Source organism: Coregonus lavaretus, assembly GCF_964263955.1.
Source record: "Coregonus lavaretus genome assembly, chromosome: 6".
Taxonomy (NCBI): Eukaryota; Metazoa; Chordata; class Actinopteri; order Salmoniformes; family Salmonidae; genus Coregonus; species Coregonus lavaretus.
Genome location: NC_139993.1, coordinates 4321999 through 4348862, shown reverse-complemented (window position 1 = coordinate 4348862; position 26864 = coordinate 4321999). Strand labels below are relative to the sequence as shown.

The window sequence follows — 26864 nt, the reverse complement described above, 5'->3', positions numbered from 1 at the left end:
TGGTTTGAATCCCCGAGCTGACAAGGTGAAAGAAATCTGATGTGCCCTTGAGCAAGGCACTTAGCCCTAATTTCTCCTGTAAGGTACTCTGGATAAGAGTGTCTGCTAAATCAGGGTTTCCCAAACTCGGTCCTGGGGCCCCGCCCTGAGTGCACATTTTGGTTTTTGCCCTAGGATTTACACAGTTGATTCAAATATCCAACTCCTCAAGCTTTGATTGTTTGAATCAGCTGTGTAGTGCTAGGGCAAAAAACAAAACGTGTGGTAAATTACAAATGTAAATGTAATGGCTATTGAGGAAACAAGAATTTATTGAAAATATTGTATTTTCAGAAAACTAAAGGATTGAGTGATTACAAGTTATAGGGTCTCAGTGCTGTATCCTCTTCATTGATGTCTGGACAGTTAACTTCAGAAATAAATGTGTGTTTGCTACATGTTTCTTTAGTGTTAAAGCAAACTTAAGTCGATATCAGATCGATTGTCTACGGGGCCAAGTTAAAATCCACTTTCATGTAAAAAAAAAAAAATCATGACCAACATGCTTTTAGGGAAAGAGGATCAAATTCCACGACGCCCAGGTTAGAAAATTAACCCGACTTCCTAAAATGTAGTAAAATAATAATCTCACTCGGGTTGGACTATTCAGACCTTGCTCTCTGAGGTCAAATGTCAGTCAGTGGGCCTCGAGGTAGAAGTCTCCGCCCTTAACCACAGATCTAGGATCAGATTACCCTACACCAAATCCTAACCTTAACGATCATGGGGATGAAGAAAAAAAAATCTGACCCTGGACCAGTAATTATTATAGGGCCAAATTCTACCACCTCCATTGGACGGGTGGTTGGTTGGTCCACCGAGTCTGACCACCACTGGCCTCCTGTGGGGAAACGGAGAGAGAGATCCCCATTGTCATTAGTCCTCTGATGGCGTCTCCTCTCATTCTCCCCTCCCACCAACCAGCTTGCAGAAAACTGAGTCGTCTCTTTGGCACAGATCAGCAGGGGTGTCAAACTCCACCACCTTCCCAGAATGCATCACCAGCACCCTGTCTGAGTCCATGATGGTGTTCATCCTGTTGACAGAGAGAGAAAATCAAGGTGCCACTTTATTCAACTGTGACATCAAATTATGTTATAAATGTACCATGAAAACGTAAGTTATGTATAATTCGGTATAAATGTCTTCTATAGCACTTAAGATCGTTATGTAAAGTTGTGTTCACTGAATCATTTACCTATGGGCAATGGTGAGGACGGTCTTGCCTTGAAACTTCTCTCTGATTGTCTGTTGTAGCAGCTTGTCAGTCTTTTGGTCAACACTGGCTGTGGCTTCGTCAATACACAGAATCTATAGAGAGGAAACAATGGTTGAGAAATAAAGCCATGTTAGTAATTGATATGGATGGTTGAATTCAAAGCCATGTTAGTAATTGATATGGATGGTTGAATTCAAAGCCATGTTAGTAATTGATATGGATGGTTGAATTCAAAGCCATGTTAGTAATTGATATGGATGGTTGAATTCAAAGCCATGTTAGTAATTTGGATGGATGAATTCAAAGCATGTTAGTAATTCATATGGATGGATGAATTCAAAGCCATGTTAGTAATTGATATGGATGGATGGTGCGGGCTGGTTCTTACATTAGCTTCAGTCAGCAGAGCCCTGGCCAGACACAGCAGCTGTCTCTGTCCCAGAGAGAAACATTTGCCCCTCTCTCCAACCTCAGCATCAAGACCACCTAAGATACACACAAAGGTTAGTGAGGTCACCTGACCAAACTCTTACAGACACAAACTAATTACTACCCTTCACTCTCTTCCTTTCTCACTCTCCTTTACTTCCTTGTTCCTTCACTCTCACTTCGTTTGATACCAGGGGGGAAAGTAGATTTCATTTCTTACCGGTACGGGACATACTATGTAATCTAGGGCTGTGGCGGTCATTACATTTTGTCAGCCGGTGATTGTCAAGCAAATAACTGCCGGTCTCATAGTAATTGACCATTAATGAACATAAACACATTTAGCATCTCCTGGCTTCCACGCATAGCCTACAAGCCAATGATGCAGACCTTAGGAACATCTACATTTAAAAAAGTCGAATAAATCTATGTAATATAGCCTACACCATCACAATAAATCCATTATTTATTTTAGACATGTCTAAAGAAACATGATATGAAGAAAATGTAGTCTATTTCAGAAGAACAGAATAGCATACTCTGAGTTGTCCTTATGTTAGGCCCTGATCAGGCTATACCATATGGCTGTGGGCTACACTAGCTCAATTAGCAGACAAGATTAGCTTAGAATTCCATGGCATTATATTATAATATGAAGAATACAATTGAACATAGATGAATAAAATAGAAAGGATGTTTTCTCCAAAGGATTTCTGAGGGAGTGCGCACATGGGGCTATTCTGTATTGAGGGGTTAACAAAGAAACAGAAAGCTTTAGTTGTGATACAAACGTTTGGCTATATGTTTAGATTTTTAATACATTCTAAGGCTGCAAGATGTAACTAATGATGATTTGAAAAAAGTTGCATGAAAGTCATGAGCTCTGCTTTGTTTCTTGCACAGGCTGCACACACTTCATCAGTCTCTCATTCACAATTTGACAAGCACTTGATAATGCCTCAAATTTCCCGGCAGCATCCCCCTAGTGTGGCTGTAATGCCCTCTTAACAAAACAATGCCTTTTACAGCCAGTGGCTGAATATGTGCATTTGGAAAGTATTCAGACCCCTTCACTTTTTCCACATTTTGTTATGTTAGAGCCTTATTCTAAAATGGATTAAATTAATTTTGTTCCTCATCAATCTACACACAATACCCCATAATGACAAAGTGAAAACAGGTTTTTAGCAAATGTATTAAAAATAATGCTGCTGATGCAACAGATCAGAACATTTAGCTTAAAATTTTAATAAACTATTAGGCTATTTCTTCACATTATAAGCGCAGCAATGTGCACACGGCAGTAGGCTATAAGCGTGAATGTTCCAAAATGCAATCAATTAGCAGGAAAACACCATTCTCAAAAGTGATCATAAATGCGATTATGCATGTAATTCTTTATTATAAAGGTGCATTTTTATGGTGAAAATTATCTTCCCCAAACTTGAAACTCCCGCGCCGCCTATGTATGCATGTTAGGCTCTACACCAGTTGTAAAGTGGATTCATGTGCTTAATTTTAAGAAGTTATTTGGCCACTTTAGTTGTGATACAAACTTTATCAAAACATATACAGTGAGGGAAAAAAAGTATTTGATCCCCTGCTGATTTTGTATGTTTGCCCACTGACAAAGAAATGATCAGTCTATAATTTTAATGGTATGTTTATTTGAACAGTGAGAGACAGAATAACAACAAAAAAATCCTGAAAAACGCATGTCAAAAATGTTATAAATTGATTTGCATTTTAATGAGGGAAATAAGTATTTGACCCCCTCTCAATCAGAAAGATTTCTGGCTCCCAGGTGTCTTTTATACAGGTAACGAGCTGAGATTAGGAGCACACTCTTAAAGGGAGTGCTCCTAATCTCAGTTTGTTACCTGTATAAAAGACACCTGTCCACAGAAGCAATCAATCAATCAGATTCCAAACTCTCCACCATGGCCAAGACCAAAGAGCTCTCCAAGGATGTCAGGGACAAGATTGTAGACCTACACAAGGCTGGAATGGGCTACAAGACCATCGCCAAGCAGCTTGGTGAGAAGGTGACAACAGTTGGTGCGATTATTCACAAATGGAAGAAACACAAAAGAACTGTCAATCTCCCTCGGCCTGGGGCTCCATGCAAGTTCTCACCTCGTGGAGTTGCAATGATCATGAGAACGTTGAGGAATCAGCCCAGAACTACATGGGAGGATCTTGTCAATGATCTCAAGGCAGCTGGGACCATAGTCACCAAGAAAACAATTGGTAACACACTACGCCGTGAAGGACTGAAATCCTGCAGCGCCCGCAAGGTCCCCCTGCTCAAGAAAGCACATATACATGCCCGTCTGAAGTTTGCCAATGAACATCTGAATGATTCAGAGGAGAACTGGGTGAAAGTGTTGTGGTCAGATGAGACCAAAATGGAGCTCTTTGGCATCAACTCAACTCGCCGTGTTTGGAGGAGGAGGAATGCTGCCTATTACCCCAAGAACACCATCCCCACCGTCAAACATGGAGGTGGAAACATTATGCTTTGGGGGTGTTTTTCTGCTAAGGGGACAGGACAACTTCACCGCATCAAAGGGACGATGGACGGGGCCATGTACCATCAAATCTTGGGTGAGAACCTCCTTCCCTCAGCCAGGGCATTGAAAATGGGTTGTGGATGGTTATTCCAGCATGACAATGACCCAAAACACACGGCCAAGGCAACAAAGGAGTGGCTCAAGAAGAAGCACATTAAGGTCCTGGAGTGGCCTAGCCAGTCTCCAGACCTTAATCCCATAGAAAATCTGTGGAGGGAGCTGAAGGTTCGAGTTGCCAAACGTCAGCCTCGAAACCTTAATTTTTTTACATTTTACATTTTAGTCATTTAGCAGACGCTCTTATCCAGAGCGACTTACAGTTAGTGAGTGCATACATTATTATTATTTTTTTTTTTTTTCATACTGGCCCCCTGTGGGAATTGAACCCACAACCCTGGCGTTGCAAACGCCATGCTCTACCAACTGAGCTACATCCCTGCCGGCCATTCCCTCCCCTACCCTGGACGACGCTGGGCCAATTCTGCGCCGCCCCATGGGTCTGTTAATGACTTGGAGAATATCTGCAAAGAGGAGTGGGACAAAATCCCTCCTGAGATGTGTGCAAACCTGGTGGCCAACTACAAGAAACGTCTGACCTCTGTGATTGCCAACAAGGGTTTTGCCACCAAATACTTATTTCCCTCATTGAAATGCAAATCAATTTCTAACATTTTTGACATGCGTTTTTCTGGATTTTTTTGTTGTTATTCTGTCTCTCACTGTTCAAATAAACCTACCATTAAAATTATAGACTGATCATTTCTTTGTCAGTGGGCAAACGTACAAAATCAGCAGGGGATCAAATACTTTTTTCCCCTCACTGTAGGCCTATGTGCTAGGCTACATGAGGTGTGGGACTATGATTTGAAAAAGTAATGAATTAGGCGCTGTTTCTTGCGTTAATGCACATAGGCTGGGCATCATTCACAAGTGATAATACAGTTGAATTCAGAAGTTTACATACACTTAGGTTGGAGTCATTAAAACTTGTTTTTCAACCACTCCACAAATGTCTTGTTAACAAACTATAGTTTTGGCAAGTCGGTTAGGACATCTACTTTGTGCAATTTTTCCAACAATTGTTTACAGACAGATTATTTCACTTATAATTCATTGTATCACAATTCCAGTGGGTCAGAAGTTTACATACACTAAGTTGACTGTGCCTTTAAACAGCTTGGAAAATTCCAGAAAATGATGACATGGCTTTAGAAGGTTCTGATAGGCTAATTGACATCATTTGAGTCAATTGGAGGTGTACCTGTGGATGTATTTCAAGGCCTACCTTCAAACTCTGTGCCGCTTTGCTTGACATCATGAGAAAGTCAAAAGAAATCAGCCAAGACCTCAGAAAAAAAATGGTAGACCTCCACAAGTCTGGTCTACCATTTTTCAAACGCCTGAAGGTACCACGTTCAGCTGTACAAACAATAGTACGCAAGTATAAACACCATGGGACCACGCAGCCGTCATACCGCTCAGGAAGGAGACGCGTTCTGTCTCCTAGAGATGAACGTACTTTGGTGCGAAAAGTGCAAATCAATCCCAGAACAACAGCAAAGGACCTTGTGAAGATGCTGGAGGAAACAGGTACAAAAGTATCTATATCCACAGTAAAACGAGTCCTATATCGACATAACCTGAAAGGCCGCTCAGCAAGGAAGAAGCCACTGCTCCAAAACCGCCATAAAAAAGCCAGAATACGGTTTGCAACTGCACATGGGGACAAAGATTGTACTTTTTGGAGAAATGTCCTCTGGTCTGATGAAACAAAAATAGAACTGTTTGGCCATAATGACCATCGTTATGTTTGGAGGAAAAAGGGGGTACCTTGCAAGCCGAAGAACACCATCCCAACCGTGAAGCACGGGGGTGGCAGCATCATGCTGTGGGGGTGCTTTGCTGCAGGAGGGACTGGTGCACTTCTCAAAATAGATGGCATCATGAGGAAGGAAAAGTATGTGGATATATTGAAGCAACATCTCAAGACATCATTCAGGAAGTTAAAGCTTGGTCGCAAATGGGTCTTCCAAATGGACAATGACCCCAAGCATACTTCCAAAGTTGTGGCAAAATGGCTTAAGGACAACAAAGTCAAGGTATTGGAGTGGCCATCACAAAGCCCTGACCTCAACCCTATAGAACATTTGTGGGCAGAACTGAAAAAGCGTGTGCGAGCAAGGAGGCCTACAAACCTGCCTCAGTTACACCAGCTCTGTCAGGAGGAATGGGCCAAAATTCTCCCAACTTATTGTGGGAAGCTTGTGGAAGGCTACCCGAAACGTTTGACCCAAGTTAAACAATTTAAAGGCAAAGCTACCAAATACTAATTGAGTGTATGTAAACTTCTGACCCACTGGGAATGTGATGAAATAAATAAAAGCTTAAATAAATCACTCTCTCTACTATTATTCTGACATTTCACATTCTTAAAATAAAGTGGTGATCCTAACTGACCTAAGACAGGGAATTTTTACTAGGATTAATTGTCAGGAATTGTGAAAAACTGAGTTTAAATGTATTTGACTAAGGTGTATGCAAACTTCCGACTTCAACTGTATATCATTGACAAGTGATAGGCTAATATTGTCACCAATTAGACTATTCTTGATTTAATCTTGTCTTTACATATATTAAATAATATGTGTGAAATTTGTTTTCATTTAGAAAAAAATACATGTAATCTATGCACTTAAATAGCGGATAGAGGACACATTTCCCATGGTTAATTTTAATGCCAGCCAGATAGGCTACACTTCTGATGTAAAGCGAAGCAATGTGTTTAATATTAGGAAAGTTGAGAAATAAATATAGTAGGCCTAGCCTATAGAAAGCTGATGGGATCCTCCTCTTTTTAATAGACGCCATCAATAATATATAATAATAATATATAATAATATATAATATGCCATTTAGCAGACGCTTTTATCCATGACTTACAGTCATGCGTGCTCTACCAGCTACTACATTTTTTTGTGTATGGGTGGTCCCGGGGATCGAACCCACTACCTTGGCGTTACAAGCGCCGTGCTCTACCAGCCGAGCTACAGAGGATCAAAACGATGTTCTCACACAATTGCAGAGCCTATAGAAATGTTGCGCAACATGAGCTCATGGGCTCTCATGAAGTGTTTGATTTGATTTTTGATTACATTTGCATTGATGTCAGAATGATTAGAGGGACAATAGAGTGCTGAGTACCAGGCAGCTAGCAAGTTTGGTAGGCTACTAATGACCATCAGAGCTTGGAGAAGCCTAGTTACCATGACTAAGTGTGGAGGTAATATGGTCACCGTAACAGCCCTAGTCTAATCATAGAATTTCATATAGATGCATAGATTACATATAGAATCCCTATTAATGTCATATGATCTCCGTGGGCCTAGTAAAGATTTGTCATATAACTTTTATCATGTATTAACTTTTAATGTGGCATAATAACAACCAGTCATGATGTTTTCATTTGATTGTGAAACGATCACTTCAAAAGGCATTCCTGTTGGCTATCCACGCATGTTTTTCCACTCACAAAATAATTCCAGCATCCACAGTGCACCTGCAATTTGCTGAATGGAAAGATAAATCTGTAAAAAATTTAACTAAAAGTGTAATGACATTCGGCGATTGTCATTAGGCCCACAGCATTTGTAGCCCGAATTGATGCATCCAATGCTGTACGCGCGCATCTCGGTCACTTATCTCTGCCTTTGCAACATTTTAGTGGTCTCTTCGAACCACAACGCAATTTGGAGGGTATCTGGACCGTGTTCTAGTCAACTCGCTAATTGTCATGCAGCTGACATGCGGTAATGTTAAATAATGGTGTAATTGCCTATAGTTTTCTTGGCATTTCCTTTTAATTATTGTGATGGGTCACGTTTTACCGGTACGGCGTACCCACACTATTTATTTTGCCGGGACATTTACTTTCACCTGTTTGATACCCCTCTTCTCTCCATTGGTCTCTCATTCTGTATGTCTGTTTAATTCAACTACTCTTCTGTTTCTCATCTGCTATATCACCCTCTCATTTGCATGCTTTGTCATCATCCATCTCCTTTCTATCTCCATCACAATCTCCCTCCTCTACTGTCCTCATTCATCCTCTCTCCCTCCTTCACCTTCTCTTTCTCTCCCACCCACCCTCTCTCTCTCTCTCTCTCTCTCTCTCTCTCTCTCTCTCTCTCTCTCTCTCTCTCTCTCTCTCTCTCTCTCTCTCTCTCTCTCTCTCTCTCTCTCTCTCTCTCTCTCTCTCTCTCTCTCTCTCTCTCTCTCTCTCTCTCTCTCTCTCTCTCTCTCTCTCTCTCTCTCTCTCTCTCTCTCTCTCTCTCTCTCTCTCTCTCTCTCTCTCTCTCTCTCTCTCTCTCTCTCTCTCTCTCTCTCTCTCTCTCTCTCTCTCTCTCTCTCTCTCACCCACCCTCCCTCCCTCCCTCCCTCTCTCTCTCTCTCTCACCCACCGATGCGGTTGATGACAGGACTCAGGTGACAGTGTTCCAGGGCCTCCAGTAGCCGGGGGTCCGGGTGACGTCCACATGGGTCCAGGTTCTCCCTCACCGTCCCGCTGAACAGGAACGGGTCCTGGGGGATGATGGCCAGCTTGGACCTGCAGGGGGAGCCACAAACACAGTGTGAAAAATGGAACTGTCGTCTACGCTAGATTCATGAAGGAAGGAAGGAAGGAAGGAACGAACAAACAAACAAAAGGAATTGATTTTTGGTAGTTCAAAATATGCAGACATGCTCGATGAATGTCGTCACCTATAAAAGGGCTTTTATTACAGATGCACAGATCACCATCATCATCCAAGTGCACAATAATGTTGTGTCGAGCAGTTGGAAAAGTACAAAAAAACGTTTAAATCCATTATTATCATTATCACACCACCACCACAGTCATCAACATAATCTCTTCCTTCCCTCACCTGAGCTGGGCCAGTCCCACCTGACTGGTGTCCACTCCATCCACTAAGATCTGACCCTGGTTCAGCTCCACCATGCGGAAGAGAGCCAGGAACAGGGTGGACTTGCCTGAGCCCGTCCGGCCCACCACCCCCACCTTCTCCCCAGGCCGGACCACCAGGCTCACCCCGTCCAGGGCGTTGGGCAGACCCTCTCTGTAGGACAGCACAGCCCCACGGAACTCCACCCAACCCTGCTCCGGCCACGAGGTGGGCACCTATGGTAAAGACGGAAGTAGATGGGTCCTCAGTCATTTAATAAATGCACTTGTTTTCTATTCCCCTGATGTACTGAATGAATGGCCACTTCAGTAAGAAGTAACTGACCAGGCTAAAAGACCCAAACAACATGAACAAAAATATGTTGTAATTTTAGAAAATGTATGCACTCATTAACTGTAAGTCGCTCTGGATAAGAGCGTCTGCTAAATGACTAAAATGTAAATGTAAATGTAGAAAGAAAACCTATCCAACACCTCATAAAGACAACCACTGAAAACCAGCCACATAACCTAAAGGTCTACAGAGTGGCGTACACTTCTGACTAAATGAATTATGGAGCCTCTTGAATGAGGTGCAACAGAGTGGCATGCTATAAGGCACACGCCCTCGCAGGACTCCTCACCTGTGGGCTGCCGTGTTGTGGCTCAGTGGGCAGGGTGGTGGAGTACTCCTCAGTGCGCTCCACACTCACCAGCTGCATCTCTGTCTGGGTGAAGCTGAAGATGAGGCCTGACAGCAGGCCTGTGATGGACAGAGCATAGGACAGGGACAGACCCACCAGACCTGGCAGGGAGAACACCCATAGGACAAACAGTCATTATTAAGGACTAGGCACAGCAAACAAGAGTATACTCTACACAAAACATTAGGAACACCCCCCCCCCCCCCCCACTTTATACCCTCAGAGCAGCCTCGATTCGTTGGGGGCATGGACTCTACAAGGTGTCGAAAGCGTTCCGCAGGGATGCTGGCCCATGTTGACTCCAATGCTTTCCACAGTTGTGTCAAGTTGGCTGGATGTCCTTTGGGTGGTGGACCATTCTTGATACACATGGAAAACTGTTGCGCATGGAAGAACCCAGCAGCGTTGCAGTTCTTGACACAAACGGTGCGCCTGGCACCTACTACCATACCCCGTTCAAAAGCACTTAAATATTTTGTCTTGCCCATTCACCCTCTGAATGGCACACATACACAACCCATGTCTCAATTTTCTCAAGGCTTAAAAATCCTTCTTTAACCTGTCTCCTCCCCTTCATCTACACTGATTGAAGTGGATTTAACAAGTGACATTAATAAGGGATCATAGCTTTCACCTGGATTCACCTGGTCAGTCTGTCATGGAAAGAACAGGTGTTCTTCATGTTTTGTATACTCAGTGTACATGTACTGATACTATTTCTAGATTCTCCTCTACAGTAGCCTCAAGAACTACTATATATCAACAGTATAATCTGAGTCCAGGCATGTGTTTGCTAAACCTGAGCTGACTAAGGCACACATGCTAACATGCTAGCTGGCTGCTCACCTGGGTCGATGGATTTGAACTGGTGCTGGACGACAGCGATCACGCCGATGCCCGTCACCACGACGACGCCGATCATCTGCAGGCGGATGTCCAGCCACTGCATGGCGGCGTTGCTAAGGAACAGACAGCGCTGGTTCTGCTCCAGACGCCGCTCGTTTTCCTCCTCGAATCTGGAGCCACAACAGACAGACACAGAACATGAGTCTCCGTCCACTCGAAGGTTGCCTAATCCATACATTGATAGCAATATTTCAGCTGTAACCGCAGGCAGACAACTGTGTATTTACACTGAAATCCTATTAACTAATTTTCACATTTTCAAATATTACAGTAGTAGCCAGCACAAAAAACTATGTTTTGGCTAGGACCTTGGACTGGTCCTAGAGAGGTACAGGTTGAGCAGGCTTTTGTGCCAGCTCAGCTCTAACCGCTAACACCCCTGATTCAACTAGCCAAATCAAGGTTGGTAACCACAGATCTAGGTGGGCCAAAAATATCAATTCCTCATTCTAACTTAACCGTCCTCACCTGGCGGCACTGGAACTTGCTCGGATGGTACCCAGGCCGCTCAGCGTCTCAGAGAAATGTGAATACACCGGCGAGAGGGTGAGGCTGCACAGACGCTTCAGGTCTCTGGATGTGTGTCGGTAGAAGCGCTGTGTGCGGTGGTAGAGCAGGCCCAGGGGCAGCAGGGGCACAAGGACCCAAGGCAGGCCATAGCTCATCACTACCAGCATGCCCAGCAGGCCGAAGATGTTAGCCAGCAGGATGTTGAGGAAGAAAGGGAGCGTGTCGTCCACGCTGTACAGGTCGGAGGAGAAGCGGTTAAGGATGCGGCCCAGCGGTGTAGTGTCAAAGAAGGTAACTGTAGCCTGGATTGATTTAGAGAGAGGCGGGTCAGGGTTAGTTAGGTGTGTTTGTACTCTATCATGGCAATGTAAACAGTAAACATTACAAACACTTGGACTAAAGTAGTCTAGAAGTCTAAACCACTGCCTCCGGATCACATATACCGCTGCAGCATGGGTTTGAATCCAGACCAATGCCTTTTCAGCCAAAAACGAGCTTTCCCACTGTCTCTCCTCTATCCAATAAAGCATTTTTGTTTATGTACAAAAAAATATACCTTTAAAAAAATACTACAAAATGTATAATAATATACAAAATATATTTTTATTTTTTTACAAACAGTACCCAACACTAGAAATGTGTGGACACAACAAGTACACTGTAAATTACCTACAGAACATCAACTCTCACTATCACACAGTGGAGGCTGCTGAGGAGAGGACGGCTCATAATAATGGCTGGAATGGAGTCAAGGGAGTGGTATCAACCACATGGAAACCATGTCTTTGATGTGTTTGATACCATTCCATTGACTCCATTCCAGCCATTACTATGAGCCATCCTCCCCTCAGTAGCCTCCACTCTCAAAGCATTAGTTGAACCATGATAATTTTCCAGAAAAATCATAACTATGCCACAAATGTAAAATACTGCCTTTGCTTGATTGAAACCATGCTGATGGCCCATGACTAAACCAGTTGCCTGAGGGGTCAACTGAACAGAAGATGCCCACCTTGAGGACCGTGTCCAGCAGTCTGTTGTGGACGACCGATGCTGCACGGATGCCTCCATAGGCGAAGAGGAAGGCTCGGAAGGCGGTGAAGACAGTGTTAGCCCCCGCAATGGAACCGTAAACTGTCAGATAGAACTTCACCTCCGAGCTCATGTTGGCGAAAGGTGTCGTTTCCCTAATATTGACCGGGTACCTGGGGATAAGGAGGAGAAAATACACATTTTAATTTGCAATTGCTTAATAAATATTGTCATGCGTGTGTGCTGCATCATGGATGTCTGAGGGATTTTACACCTAATCCTTTTACTGCACAATCTAAAAGATTTAGATTTAGAGGCTCTGTCTATAAATGTATGCAGAGCATCAAAGTATGACATAAAGCAGTGTGGAGTCATAAGTGAATTATATAGGAGGAATCACACTGCACATTCGGAGTAATAGAATCTTATCCAGCGTATCAGTCCCAACGTTGTAACAACCTCTATCTAACTTACATTAGTCCTCCAGGAGAGAATAGCATCAGGTGTGGTGAGCTGTAGGCAGGCATGAGAACACTCTGGGCGGAACCATTGTTCTTCAGGTTAGAGATCCAGTGGGACAGCCACCAGTCAGACACATTCTTAGAGGCTGAGGGACAGAGACAGCAAAATGTACAATACATATGCAAGCCTGCAAAGGCAACAGAAGTGTGATGTCATATATTAAGGCACCAGGTGGTCACTGTACCTTGCATGAGGAGTAGGGACAGCAGGATGGAGACAGCCAAGGCCCCTCCTACCGCTCTCCAGTACGCGTGGTAAACCTTCCAGGCCAGCCCGCCCACCGCCTTCTGCTCCTCCCCTGACAGTGAAGACTCCTCCTCTGCAAACAGCTCATTGGACGGACCCTGCTCCTCCTCTCGCTCAATAACATCTGATTCAAGTCAGAATGCACATAAAAACACCTGGCAATTTTTCCATACAGTAGTCCATCACTCAATTCAACAACAAGGTGTAGAAAGTAATCAAATGGACCTTAATTCCTCTGCATCAGTGATATTAGCACTGTGTTGCAAGCAATATATTCCAAAACACAATGCTAAGAGACATTAATGACAACTGGTACCTTTCTCCTTTGCATTACTGTCATTCTTCCGGTTCTTGGGCACTGCTTCTACCAAAGGAAGGACCTCTTCAGGTGTACCTATTTAAAACGAATGAGAAGGGCATACAGAGTTTATTCAGACATAAATACAGTATGTTTATACAGAAAAGTAATTCATTCATTATTCCATTATCAATTGAAGAACATAAGGCCAGAGTTCACTACCTGTTTTAATAATTGTTCCATTGTCCATGAGAATCACCACATCAGCTTTGTCCACAAACTCTATGCGGTGGGTGCAAAGGATTCTGGTCTTGCTCCTGAGGATTCCCAAGATGCATCTCTCCATGAGGTGATGGGCCACGTCAGTGTCTACTGCTGCCAGTGGATCGTCCAGGAGGAAAATGTCTTTCTCCTTGTGTGTTTAAAAGAGAGAGGGGGAGTATGCAGATGTGTGCAAGAGAGATAAAGACAAAAAGAGAGATTGACATTCAATACAAAAAGCAAATCATTGAATGTTTTCTGCTATCCATACCTCTAACCTGGCAAACGTTTGCTTGTTAAATAAAGTTGGAGATTCACTGAAACACAGTCTCTCTCTTTTCTAGATGGCTGTTGTGTTACCATGAATTCTGGTGAGGACTCTTACCATGTAAACAGCTCTGGCCAAGGCCAGGCGAGCTTTCTGTCCTCCACTCAGAGTTACTCCGTTCTCTCCCACCTCGGTCCTGTCCCCATTAGGCAGAATCTGGACAAACAAGACAATTCAGTCAAATACTTTCAAATGTACAGAGTTTGGAATTTGTGTTTATAACATTCATTGGATATATCAGAAATATATTTGGGGTTGGTCAAGTAAAGTTTGGACTGGGCCAAAATAAAATGGAACGAGGGAGAAAGCTAGCATTGAGGTTGTCTGTGAGGATAAGAGAGATTGAAGCAGAGAAACAAATAAAGAGAGTGAAAGGTGAGATCATGAGAGATAATGAGAGATAATGAGAGAGGTGAGTCTCACATTGAGGTCGTCTGTGAGTGCACAGGCCTCCACCACGGCCTGGTAGAAGGAACTGTTGTAGTCCCTGCCAAACAGGATGTTGTCCCGCACTGTTGCATGCTGGATCCACGGCTCCTGGGCGGCCAGACCAAACCCATCCTCCCTGCCCTGGACGTATACAACACCTCCACGCCTACGGAAGGAAGTAATAACTCAATGATATCCAAAAAGGTAATTGAAATAAACAAACAAAACGAATTTACTTGAGTGTTGTAAGCTTTGTAAATGAGGCGATTAGCACTACCTGTTGAGTTCTCCAGTGATGGCTGCCAGTAAGGAGCTCTTCCCACAGCCCACCTTGCCCACCACAACAACTAGGGATCCCTGGCGGACAAGAAAACAACATTACAACATTGCAGTGATTAGATGGTAGACTCCATGATTTCCGCGCTGTATAGGTTACATAGTTTGTGATGCAGGGTGCACACCTTAGTGATGGTGAGGTTGAGGCTATGGAGCAGCAGACTTCCTTTGGGGGACTCAGTCTCCGAGCCACTATCTCCCTCTGTGGGGTGGTCTGGCCCCCCGGGGCCCTGCCATGAGAATGTGCCCTGACTCATCACAATGGTGTCCTGGGGGTCCTCAGGGACCACTAAGTTGGAGCCACAAAGTCAATGAAAAACATTCATACACATATTTGCATATCTCACTTTCATAGACACAGAGTTATTGCGTTATTGTATTAATTAATAATGTATGTACAAGCAAAATGTACTTTATTTATTTATGCTGCGCACGCACACACACACACACACACACCTACCTACCATGACTGAAGTATGCATCGAGGTCCTGGTTGGGAAGCTTGAGGAAGCGTTGGATGCGGTCCAGGGACACCTTGGCCTCCAGGGTGCCGTTGAGGACCCAGGGGAAGCTGTTGAGGGGGAGGATCAGCATGCCCACTAGAGCCAGAGTGGTGAACACCTGCAATGGAGGAGGGAAAGTCTGATTAGTCTGATGTACTCACATCATCGTGTTCCTGGGTATCAGTTAGTAGGTCTTTCAACAGTTAGTATGTCTGTTCCAATGTCCATTCTAGCATAGCTACCCACTTGGAATGTTCTATCCGAAACATTACTTCATACAAGGCGGTATGCTAGTGAGGACATTGGAACAGATTGATTGCTAAATAGTTTGCTCACTTATAAATGGTAACTACTATCGCATGAAGCACTGTAGTTTCACAAAATGAAACATGGACCATGCCTACCTTGGCTGCAGTGAGCTCATGGCCGAGCAGCACGTATGTGACGAAGGTGATGATCGATATAACTACGGGTAGAGCTCCCCAGGTGTACACACACACAGCATCCAGGTACTTAATGGCCTTGAGGTGGGACAGCTCTTGCCTCCGACAATCTGCTATCTTCTGGGCAAAGTATGCCTCCCAGTTGTAGAATTTGATGACTCGTATTCCAAAGAGGACCTCTGTCATTAGCTGGAAGGCAAGGACAGGGCAGACAGATGACATTGTTGAGTTCACATCTTTAGGTGAAACTTCTGCAAGCAGTTTCGAAGCTTGATATCGAAGACTTTTAATATAAAAGCTGTAGAAGTTGTATATAGTAATTACTACTTAATTACTACTTAATAGTACTAGTCTAAACAATAAACATAATAGCATCCATATTGATGTTTGCTATGGTTGGTGTGTTAAGATAAAAGTCAAAGATAGTCAAAGTCATAGAGAATTTCTCACCTTGACACGACTATCCTTATGTGTGAGCATGTGCTTGTTATTCTCCATGATCTTCGAGGCCAGCACCTTATTGAGCGGCACCAGCAGCAGAGCCACACCCAGTCCTCCTAGGAAGGCCACGCCCACCTGCAGGTAGAGCAGGTAAAGGGCGATAGAGAACTGGAAGGGCAGGCTCCACATCTCGTGGAAACTGTTGAAGAAGTTGACCACGCGGTCAGTGTCCGTGCTCATGAAGTTCACCACCTCGCCCAGGGTGAACTGCGCCGCCAGGCCGCCGCCGCTGACCCGCAGTGCTTTGCCGTAGATGGCCGAGACAAGGGCGGCGCGCGCCGAGAGTGAGACCTTCGAGACCTCGAAGACGAAGAGGTTCCGGATGAGGGCAGAGAATAAGGTGCTGAAGAAAAGGCCCGTGGCACACCAGGCCCCCCAGCTGACGGGGGCCCCCTCCTCCTCCATGTAGCGCACCAGGCTGCTGAGGAGCAGGGGCCCCGCAAAGCCCAGCATGTTGCCCGCTAGCTTCAGCACACCAAGCAGGTAGTAGCGCAGCCCGAAGGCTTTGTGCAACACTTTTAACAGTCCTACCTCCTCCACTGCTATACCAGATAGTTCCTCCTGGAGGGGTGAAGTCCATGTTCCGTTCTGTAGGCTTCTGTTTGCAGGCCTGGGTGTAGTGTTCCTCTGTGTTGCTGCCCCCTGTTGGCAGTCCTCCCAGCAGCGGAGGAAGTGTCGGCGCACTGCGCTGGTGCGGAGCCTCCGGGGAAGGAGATAGACGTCGCACGGCCTCTCCAGCTCTCCGCACCGCCCGCGCCTCAGCAGAGGGTTCAACCATAGGTAGAGCAGGCGGGAGACGCAGCTACTGCCATCCTCTGCCACCATTTCTCCCGTGTCCTGGTAGGAACTCTCTGGGATGAGGAGAGAGCTGTCTGCATCATTGACGGACATGGTTGTGTAACTCCCTTCACCGACACAGGGAGCAGCGAAGGCCAGGAAGTAGACCAGGAGAGGGAGTCCCCGGGCGGCCGCGAGCCCCAGCCGTGCCACTCTAAGGGGCTCCGCCAGATCCAGATAGGTGGCATCCTGGGCATAAGCCAGCAGGGTGACCACCAGGTTAGGGATAGGCAACAGGACCAGCAGTAGTAACAAAGAGGGACCCCTGGTTCTTCTATAGATGGACCTCTGGAGGACAAGCAGGGCCCCAAAGTGGACCAGCCAGGCCAGGACGGCACATCCATCAGCCAGGACGTCCAGGTACATGTCCCCCTGGTGGAGGAGGGCCACCAGGACCAAGTCCCCCACAAAGAGCAGGGCCACCAGCAGGGCTGAGGCCACCCTGAGGCCCCAGCCACACGGGGGAGAGGACCGGAGGAGGCTGCATCTGTGTAATGCAAAAGGATAAAATGGTAGATGAGCTGTCTGAAATATGGCCTGGCTAGATATAATAACTGATAAAGATGCAGATCTACAGAATGGGATCCAGTACAGACATAAACTAGACATGAACTTACTGTTCTGGAAGTAGAAATCAAATGCATCTTTATTTTACCTAGGTACATGTAGGTATAATATGTGGGCCTGTATCGCATACTACTGTATGTATTGTAGGATTAATGGTGGCCAGAATGTTCTAGCCTAGCCGTTACCTCTGAGCACTCAGGTAGCAGGCACTGAAGACTGCCACCACAGCGTGAGCTAGGGCTCCCAGAACCAGCTGGTTAAAACAGGGGCTGATGGCTCCATCCCGCCACACTGGGAAAGGGCTGAGGGTGTCCGTGTGGCACAGGCCTGAGATTAACTCACTGGGGCCAAAATCAGCCACCACACCTCTCCCCATTCTCCAAGCATCTGTTGAAAAGTTTATAAACATTGCAGATATCTACACAACTTCTGTAATTCGTTTTTTAACGTGTCTGGTCAAATCTGTCAGCAACACTTGCAGTTGACTACAACTAGGCCTACCTGTGTTTAGCTTGTCAAACAGGTTGGGTTTTTAAGGGTGAGTTTACATAGGCTACAACACAGTTCTGTACTAGCTAGCTACACTATATATGTAGCTAAATGTTTTGTTTTGGCTGGTCATAAGAAATGTGTTTGTATCTCTATAAGCAGTCTACTGTCAGCTAATTTGAAGGCCTCTATGATTCAGTTGCACATGGTTTAGCTAGTTAGCTAGTTGTCATAGTCGACTAGTCAGCCATACTTGCTTGGGTGGACATTTGTAAATATTGGGATGAGTGGCTAGCAAATCTCTCACCAGCGGCGTGTGTTATTGTTCGTCAAGTTAATTAAACATTGCCTTTTGCATGATATAAAGCGTATATATGGCAAGACTCTCTCTGCAACTTGGGATAACACAATTGTCAAGGTAAAGTTAAATACCGGTTTACAGTTTTTGATCCATGGATGAATGTAGCATTTTGTGGCGGTAGCATCAGCAGTGTGACAGCTTCCGGTGACGCCACACATGGATGTTTTTCTCCAAAGCACAGGGCGCGTTCGCAAATGTATGCAGTCGGTGAAGTCGATATTGTTGCAATAATTTAAATAATCGTGTATATTGTTGTAAATTCATTAACTAATTAATATGAATAATCTACTGTCTACTCGCTTCGTGAGATTATTGCAAAATTTCAAAAGATTAGAAAGAAGTTACAAGAACTTTCTAGATTAGAAATCCAAATTAAAAACATATTTTCAGCAAATAAATTAACTAATGTAATAAAAAACAACACATTAAAACACTTCGATTTTTCAAGCTACACCATAAATAGAACAATAAAACAATGTATGGTTATTAGTTACATTGAGCATAAAAGACACAGGAGGCTTCTCTATATGGAACGTTTTTTTATTCCATATCAGAAATAGCAGAAAGAAAAGTCTTATAAAAGACATGTATGTATGTCTTTAAAATACAAAAGACGTGTAAAACACACAAAGTAGAACAGTATACAAATAATAAAATATTTTTCTTTTAAATGTATGTTTACGAATATAAGTAAACGGCAGGTGAACAGATATCATTTGGTGACAAACATAGTCACAGGCTATCAATACTATGAAGGCCTAAATGGAAAATAAGACGTTATTATTGGACAAGCTCTACATTGTGTTTGTGGTTTGAGGTTTTCTTCTTGCGGCCAAACAAACCGCAGAACCAGCCGCAACACATATATTTATTGGGAACCTGTTCCTGCCAGAAGAGGGGTTCGAGTTCCTGTGAACAAACAGAGCTGGTGAGCAGTGGCGTGTATTCATGTATGTCAAGGGAAGCCAGGCTTCCCCAAAACATTTACCAAGAAAAAAATAAAAAATAATGTATCTTTCATCTCTCTGTGTTTCATAATTTTCCTTCAATTCGTATCTCACCTGAGAAAGCATCCAAGCGAGCGAAACAGCACCGCTCTGCCTCTGTACAGTATGTGTAGGCCATCTATCTAATGCTGACTGGACCAAAAGAGTATGACATTGTTGCTGCCCATAGCATTGAATGCAAGGGAACCCAGCGAGCATTTGCCTCCCTTGATAAAAAAAAATGTATAAAATAATAGCCAATCAGTGTTGAGCTAAACTGAGTGAGCTCAACTGTGAATGGTCCTGGCGCACCAAAAAAAAGTGTCAACGGAAGCCAGTTTGGATTTGGCTTCACTCCTATCAAATCGCTTCGAGAACATATGTCATTGACAGAAACAACTTGAATTGTTGCATCTCGTTGTGTTGTTGTCCTCCGGTGGCTAGCTAGCTAGAGTTGGCTATTTCCTAAATTAGTCATGGATGGAGATCGTATTTGGACTTGTGGTTTTACTTAATTCTCTGTACTGACCAATGATTATAACTGCGATTCTGATCCAACCATTCATTCATACATTGTGCCCCTGGCCTGAGAGGATGGAAGTTCAATATGTAGCTAGATGTAGAAGGCTAATGTTAGCTAACGTTACCCGTGAAAGGAAGTTAGGCTAACGAGCAAGCATTTTAGCCAGGTAGCCTAGGACAACAAAAAATAAAAATGTGTACTGTATGACACACACACACAAACAAATCAAAACCATGGACAGCCACATCATATTTAGCTTACGTTGATTGGACTAAATTGTTTTTGGTATCTTTTAGTTGTCACTGTATTAGACTAATCATAGGCGATTTCATGATGTTGAAATGTTGAATTTGAAATGGTGCTGGAATAGTGGAGGCAGCTCCTGTTTTCTTTGCGACTTGCGTTAACTCTCTGTGGTTCTAAATCAATAGTTGTTTAGTGATCCAAAAATTTCGGAAACATTAACTTGCTTGACCATGCTGTAGGTCATGTAACTGTTTGTTATATGCAATATGCTTTGTGGACTTCACCGGACAGAGGTTGCTCTCCAGTTTTGTGATGAAACAAAGGTGTGGTTGAATTTATTCTGCGACTGTGTCTTCTTATTGTCTCGGCCTTTAGGCCTATATATCACGGTCGCAAGGTATATGAACTAACAGGATATAGAGCAAACATCGCAATTATCACAACACATAAGTTGTAATATGGCTTTTTTCCCCTGGCTACTGCTGGTGAGTGGAAACAAACTGTATGAAACAATCAGCATCAGTACCCTTTCAATACTGAAGCTGCAGCTCAGTACGGGACAGACAACATTCAAAATGACTGATATTATCAATGAGACAATACAGAATTCAGTGTAGCTTACCTTCTCAAGTGGGGTGAGGAGTTTTTCCAGCGCTTGCTTTCTCGATATGTAGCTCCAGCTTGGTCTTGTTTGGGGGAAATGGTAAAGCGACAACATAGGAAATATTAGAACGGAGGTTCATTTTGTATGGCTGTATTCATGTTTGCTGACAATTATGACTAAATAAAAAACATTTGATCACAAAAAAAGTAGCTGTGTACACAACATTGGATATAGTTGTGAAGTTGTGAATTAAATAACATTATGGAATACAAGTAATTTACAAGAGACTAGGCCTGATTCTGAATGTAGCACACCAACAGTAACAGTGTTCTACCTGTATTATCTGGAGAGCTGGTCTCTCTCTTGACCGGGATGTTGATGCAGTATGGCCGGTCATCACCCTTCTCGGTGTCCTTACTGAAAGTCAAGGTAGGCCTCAGGTGAGCCACGATGTTTGGATACAGCACATTCACCAAAGGTCTTGAAGTATTCCTTCCTAATGTAGAGTGTGATGTCTAAGAATTTGGCCGTGTTGTCTGGCTCATTGTTGAGTTTCTTCAGAGTACCTAAGACTAAACTCTTTGGTTTTGGTATTTCAATGCTTCATTCTGAACATGGATATGTATGTGCTGGTTTGCTCCTCTCTGCTGCCTCCTTCTGAGCCTGGTCTTGCAGATTCTTACCACAGAACTTTGTGGTTGATTAAAAAACTTTGGTCTCTGATGTTACAACCTCTTCATAGTCGTCCCCAACAAAGAATTTGGGATCGATCCAGACCACATCTCTGACGGAGGAGCGAGGCAGAGTTACACGGTGGACGTATTCCAACTTGTCGCTGTCAGTCAAAGGAGGGAATGCCTTCTGGAACAGTGCCAGTTTCCCGACCTGAGAGCCGTAGTGATGGAAAATGTTCTTCTTTAGGTCTTCAGGTAGGGCAACTGCAAAGAACTTGCTCTCCATAGCCTCTTCGCAGCTCTTAGCTATTGGACGCCATGGGCTGAGGACTTGAAGCGGATAGGTGTCACTGATGCCCTTATACACCATCAGGATTCCCTCACAGATATAACTGGGAACCACCCCACAGAGGGAGATAGTGGCTCTGAGACTGAGTCCCCCAAAGGAAGTCTGCTGCTCCATAGCCTCAACCTCACCATCACTAAGGTGTGCACCCTGCATCACAAACTATGTAACCTATACAGCGCGGAAATCATGGAGTCTACCATCTAATCACTGCAATGTTGTAATGTTGTTTTCTTGTCTGCCAGGGATCCCTAGTTGTTGTGGTGGGCAAGGTGGGCTGTGGGAAAAGCTCATGGAGAGATGCATCATGGGAATCCTCAGGAGCAAGACCAGAATCCTTTGCACCTACCGCATAGAGTTTGTGAACAAAGCTGATGTGGTGATTCTCATGGACAATGGAACAATTATTAAAACAGGTAGTGAACTCTAGCCTTATGTTCTTCCATTGATAATATATATATATATTTTTTTTTTGGTGAGGGAGGCCTGCTCTCTCCTTTCCCTGATGTTTAGTTCATTTCATCCCGATCTCCTCTGCATTATTGTAGCCATCTGCTGCAGCCTGTCAACTATGCCTCTGCCTATCCCTGTTCTCTCCTCTCCGCACAGGCTACACAAACGCCTCACACCGCGTGGCTGCTGCCTCTCTAACCTGGTGGTCCCTGCACGCACCACACACCTGGAGTTCCAGGTCTCAGGCAGCCTCTGGAACTGCCGTTCTGCCGCCAACAAGGCTGACTTCATCCCAGCCTATGCCACCCTCCAGTCCCTCGACTTCCTGGCACTGACGGAAACATGGATTACCACTGAAAACACTGCTACTCCTACTGCTCTCTCCTCGTCTGACCATGTGTTCTCGCATACCCCGAGAGCATCTGGTCAGAGGGGTGGTGGCACAGGAATCCTCATCTCTCCCAAGTGGTCATTCTCAATTTTTCCCCTAACCCATCTGTCTATCTCCTCATCTGAATTCCACGCTGTCACAGTCACTAGCCCATTTAAGCTTAATATCCTTGTCATCTATCGCCCTCCAGGTTCCCTTGGAGAGTTCATCAATGAGCTTGACGCCTTGATAAGTTCCTTTCCTGAGGATGGCTCACCCTTCACAGTCTTGGGGGATTTCAACCTCCCCACGTCTACATTTGACTCATTTCTCTCTGCCTCCTTCTTTCCACTCCTCTCCTCTTTTGACCTCACCCTCTCACCACCCCCCCCCACTCACAAGGCAGGCAATACGCTTGACTTCATCTTTACTAGATGTTGCTCTTCTACTAATCTCACTGCAACTCCCCTCCATGTCTCCGACCACTACTTTGTATCCTTTTCTCTCTCGCTCTCCTCCAACACTACTCACTCTGCCCCTACACAGATGGTAACGCGCCGCCGCAACCTTCGCTCTCTCTCTCCCACTACTCTCTCCTCTTCCATCCTATCATCTCTTCCCTCTGCTCAATCCTTCTCCCTCCAATCTCCTGATTCTGCCTCCTCAACCCTCCTCTCCTCCCTTTCTGCATCCTTTGACTCCCTGTGTCCCCTATCCTCCCGGCCGGCTCGGTCCTCCCCTCCAGCTCTGTGGCTTGATGACTCATTGTGAGCTCACAGAACAGAGCTCCGGGCAGCTGAGCGGAAATGGAAGAAAACTAAACTCCCTGCCGACCTGGCATCTTTTCACTCCCTCCTCTCTACATTTTCTTCATCTGTTTCTGCTGCTAAGGCCACTTTCTACCACTCTAAATTCCAAGCATCTGCCTCTAACCCTAGGAAGCTCTTTGCCACATTCTCCTCACTGCTGAATCCCCCCCCCCCCCCCCCCCCCCCCCTCCCTCTCTGTGGATGACTTTGTCAACCACTTTGAAAAGAAGGTTGACGACATCCGATCCTCGTTTGTTAAGTCTAATGACACTGCTGGTCCTGCTCACACTGCCCTACCCTATGCTTTGACTTCTTTCTCCCCTCTCTCTCCAGATAAAATCTTGCGACTAGTGACTGCAGGCCGCCCAACAACCTGCCCGCTTGACCCCATCCCCTCCTCTCTTCTCCAGACCATCTCCGGTGACCTTCTCCCCTACCTCACCTCGCTGATCAACTCATCCTTGACCGCTGGCCATGTCCCTTCCGTCTTCAAGAGAGCGAGAGTTGCACCCCTTCTCAAAAAAACAACACTCGATCCCATTGATGTCAACAACTACAGACCAGTATCCCTTCTTTCTTTTCTTTCCAAAACTCTTGAGCGTGCCGTCTTTAGCCAACTCTCTTGCTATCTCTCTCAGAATGACCTTCTTGATCCAAACCAGTCAGGTTTCAGGACTGGTCATTCAACTGAGACTGCTCTTCTCTGTGTCACGGAGGCTCTCCGCACTGCTAAAGCTAACTCTCTCTCCTCTGCTCTTGTCCTTCTAGACCTGTCTGCTGCCTTTGATACAGTGAACCATCAGATCCTCCTCTCCACCCTCTCCGAGCTGGGCATCTCCGGCGCGGCTCACTCCTGGATTGCGTCCTACCTGACCGGTCGCTCCTACCAAGTGGCGTGGCGAGAAGCTGTCTCCGCACCACGTGCTCTCACCACTGGTGTCCCCCAGGGCTCAGTTCTAGGCCCTCTCCTTTTCTCCCTATACACCAAGTCACTTGGCTCTGTCATATCCTCACATGGCCTCTCCTATCATTGCTACGCTGACGATACACAACTAATCTTCTCCTTTCCCCCTTCTGATAACCAGGTGGCGAATCGCATCTCTGCATGTCTGGCCGACATATCAGTATGGATGACGGATCACCACCTCAAGCTGAACCCTGGCAAGACGGAGCTGCTCTTCCTCCCGGGGAAGGACTGCCCGTTCCATGATCTCGCCATCACGGTTGACAACTCCGTTGTGTCCTCCTCCCAGAGTGCGAAGAGCCTTGGCGTGACCCTGGACAACACCCTGTCGTTCTCCGCCAACATCAAGGCGGTGACCCGATCCTGCAGGTTCATGCTCTACAACATTCGGAGAGTACGACCCTGCCTTACACAGGAAGCGGCACAGGTCCTAATCCAGGCACTTGTCATCTCCCGTCTGGATTACTGCAACTCGCTGTTGGCTGGGCTCCCTGCCTGTGCCATTAAACCCCTACAACTCATCCAGAATGCCGCAGCCCGTCTGGTGTTCAACCTTCCCAAGTTCTCTCACGTCACCCCCCTCCTCCGCACACTCCACTGGCTTCCAGTTGAAGCTCGCATCCGTTACAAGACCATGGTGCTTGCCTATGGAGCAGTGAGGGGAACAGCACCTCCGTACCTTCAGGCTCTGATCAGTCCCTACACCCAGGCGAGGGCATTGCGTTCATCCACCTCTGGCCTGCTGGCTCCCCTTCCTCTGCGGAAGCATAGTTCCCGCTCAGCCCAGTCAAAGCTGTTCGCTGCTCTGGCACCCCAATGGTGGAACAAGCTCCCTCATGACGCCAGGACAGCGGAGTCACTCACCACCTTCCGGAGACATTTGAAACCCCACCTCTTTAAGGAACACCTGGGATAGGATAAAGTAATCCTTCTACCCCCCCCCCCCCCCCCAAAAAAAAGTATAATTGTAAAGTGGTTATCCCACTGGCTATAGGGTGAATGCACCAATTTGTAGTCGCTCTGGATAAGAGCGTCTGCTAAATGACGTAAATGACTGGCCACCCCTCATAGCCTGGTTCCTCTCTAGGTTTCTTCCTAGGTTTTGGCCTTTCTAGGGAGTTTTTCCTAGCCACCGTGCTTCTACACCTGCATTACTAGCTGTTTGGGGTTTTAGGCTGGGTTTCTGTACAGCACTTCGAGATATTAGCTGATGTACGAAGGGCTATATAAAATAAAATTGATTGATAAATGTGCCCTTGAGCAAGGCACTTAACCCTAATTGCTCCTGTAAGTCGCTCTGGATAAGAGCGTCTGGTAAATGACTAAAATGTAAAATTTAAAATAATGGAATAATGAATGAATTACTTTTCTGTATAATTATACTGTATTTATGTCTGAATAAACTCTGTATGCCCTTCTCATTCGTTTTAAATAGGTACACCTGAAGAGGTCCTTCCTTTGGTAGAAGCAGTGCCCAAGAACCGGAAGAATGACAGTAATGCAAAGGAGAAAGGTACCAGTTGTCATTAATGTATCTTAGCATTGTGGCCAATAAAAAGAAAAGATTAAGATGGGCAGTCTGAGATATGGCTTTTTCTTTGCAACTCTGCCTAGGAGGTCAGCATCCCGGAGTCGCCTCTTCACTGTTGACGTTGAGACTGGTGTTTTCGGGTACTATTTAATGAAGCTGCCAGTTGAGGACCTGTGAGGCGCCTGTTTCTCAAACTAGACACTCTAATGTATTTGTCCTCTTGCTCAGTTGTGCACCGGGGCCTCCCACTCCTCTTTCTATTCTGGTTAGAGCCAGTTTGCGCTGTTCTGTGAAGGGAGTAGTACACAGCGTTGTACGAGATCTTCAGTTTCTTGGCAATTTCTCGCATGGAATAGCCTTCATTTCTCAGAACAAGAATAGACTGATGAGTTTCAGAAGAAAGTTATTTGTTTCTGGCCATTTTGAGCCTGTAATCAAACACACAATTACTGATGCTCCAGATACTCAACTAGTCTCAAGAAGGCCAGTTTTATTGCTTCTTTAAATCAGCACAACAGTTTTAAGCTATGCTAACATAATTGCAAAAGGGTTTTCTAATGATCAATTAGCCTTTTAAAATGATAAACTTGGATTATCAAACACAACGTGCCATTGGAACACAGGACTGATGGTTGCTGATAATGGGCCTCTGTACGCCTATGTAGATATTCCATTAAAAATCTGCCGTTTCCAGCTACAATAGCCATTTACAACATGAACAATGTCTACACTGTTTTTCTGATCAATTTGATGTTATTTTAATGGACAATTTTTTTTATTATCTTTCGAAAACAAGGACATTTCTAAGTGACCCCAAACTTTTGAACGGTAGTGTATATATTTTGTATATTATTATTATACATTTTGTAGTATTTTTTTAAAGGTG

At 44.9% G+C, this 26864-nt stretch overlaps 1 protein-coding gene across 1 annotated transcript; it reads right to left on the bottom strand.

The window, feature by feature from the left end:
* Positions 1-293: 293 nt before the first annotated feature.
* LOC311131148 (ATP-binding cassette sub-family C member 10-like) lies at positions 294-18622 on the bottom strand. The gene is made up of 22 exons (XM_084163984.1): positions 18544-18622; positions 17808-18009; positions 16168-17542; positions 15679-15906; positions 15236-15392; positions 14897-15060; positions 14713-14792; positions 14430-14601; positions 14064-14162; positions 13640-13829; positions 13436-13513; positions 13058-13243; positions 12826-12958; positions 12332-12524; positions 11278-11621; positions 10750-10919; positions 9844-10004; positions 9183-9436; positions 8718-8863; positions 1647-1744; positions 1238-1350; positions 294-1075 (listed from the first exon to the last, which is right to left on the bottom strand). The coding sequence occupies exons 2-22, from the start codon at positions 17996-17998 to the stop codon at positions 940-942; spliced, it is 4668 nt and encodes a 1555-aa protein (XP_084020110.1). The 5' UTR covers positions 17999-18009; positions 18544-18622; the 3' UTR covers positions 294-939.
* Positions 18623-26864: the final 8242 nt, after the last annotated feature.

What these genes read in the sequence shown, in the direction of transcription:
- LOC311131148 (XM_084163984.1), bottom strand. Translation starts at nt 17,998, where the DNA reads ATGGGGAGAGGTGTGGTGGCTGATTTTGGCCCCAGTGAGTTAATCTCA. An exon ending in ATGAGCTCACTGCAGCCAAG is followed by an intron (nt 15,393 to 15,678) that starts GTAGGCATGGTC and finishes CCTCCATTGCAG; the next exon opens with GTGTTCACCACTCTGGCTCT. An exon ending in ATCACTGGAGAACTCAACAG is followed by an intron (nt 14,602 to 14,712) that starts GTAGTGCTAATC and finishes TTCCTTCCGTAG; the next exon opens with GCGTGGAGGTGTTGTATACG.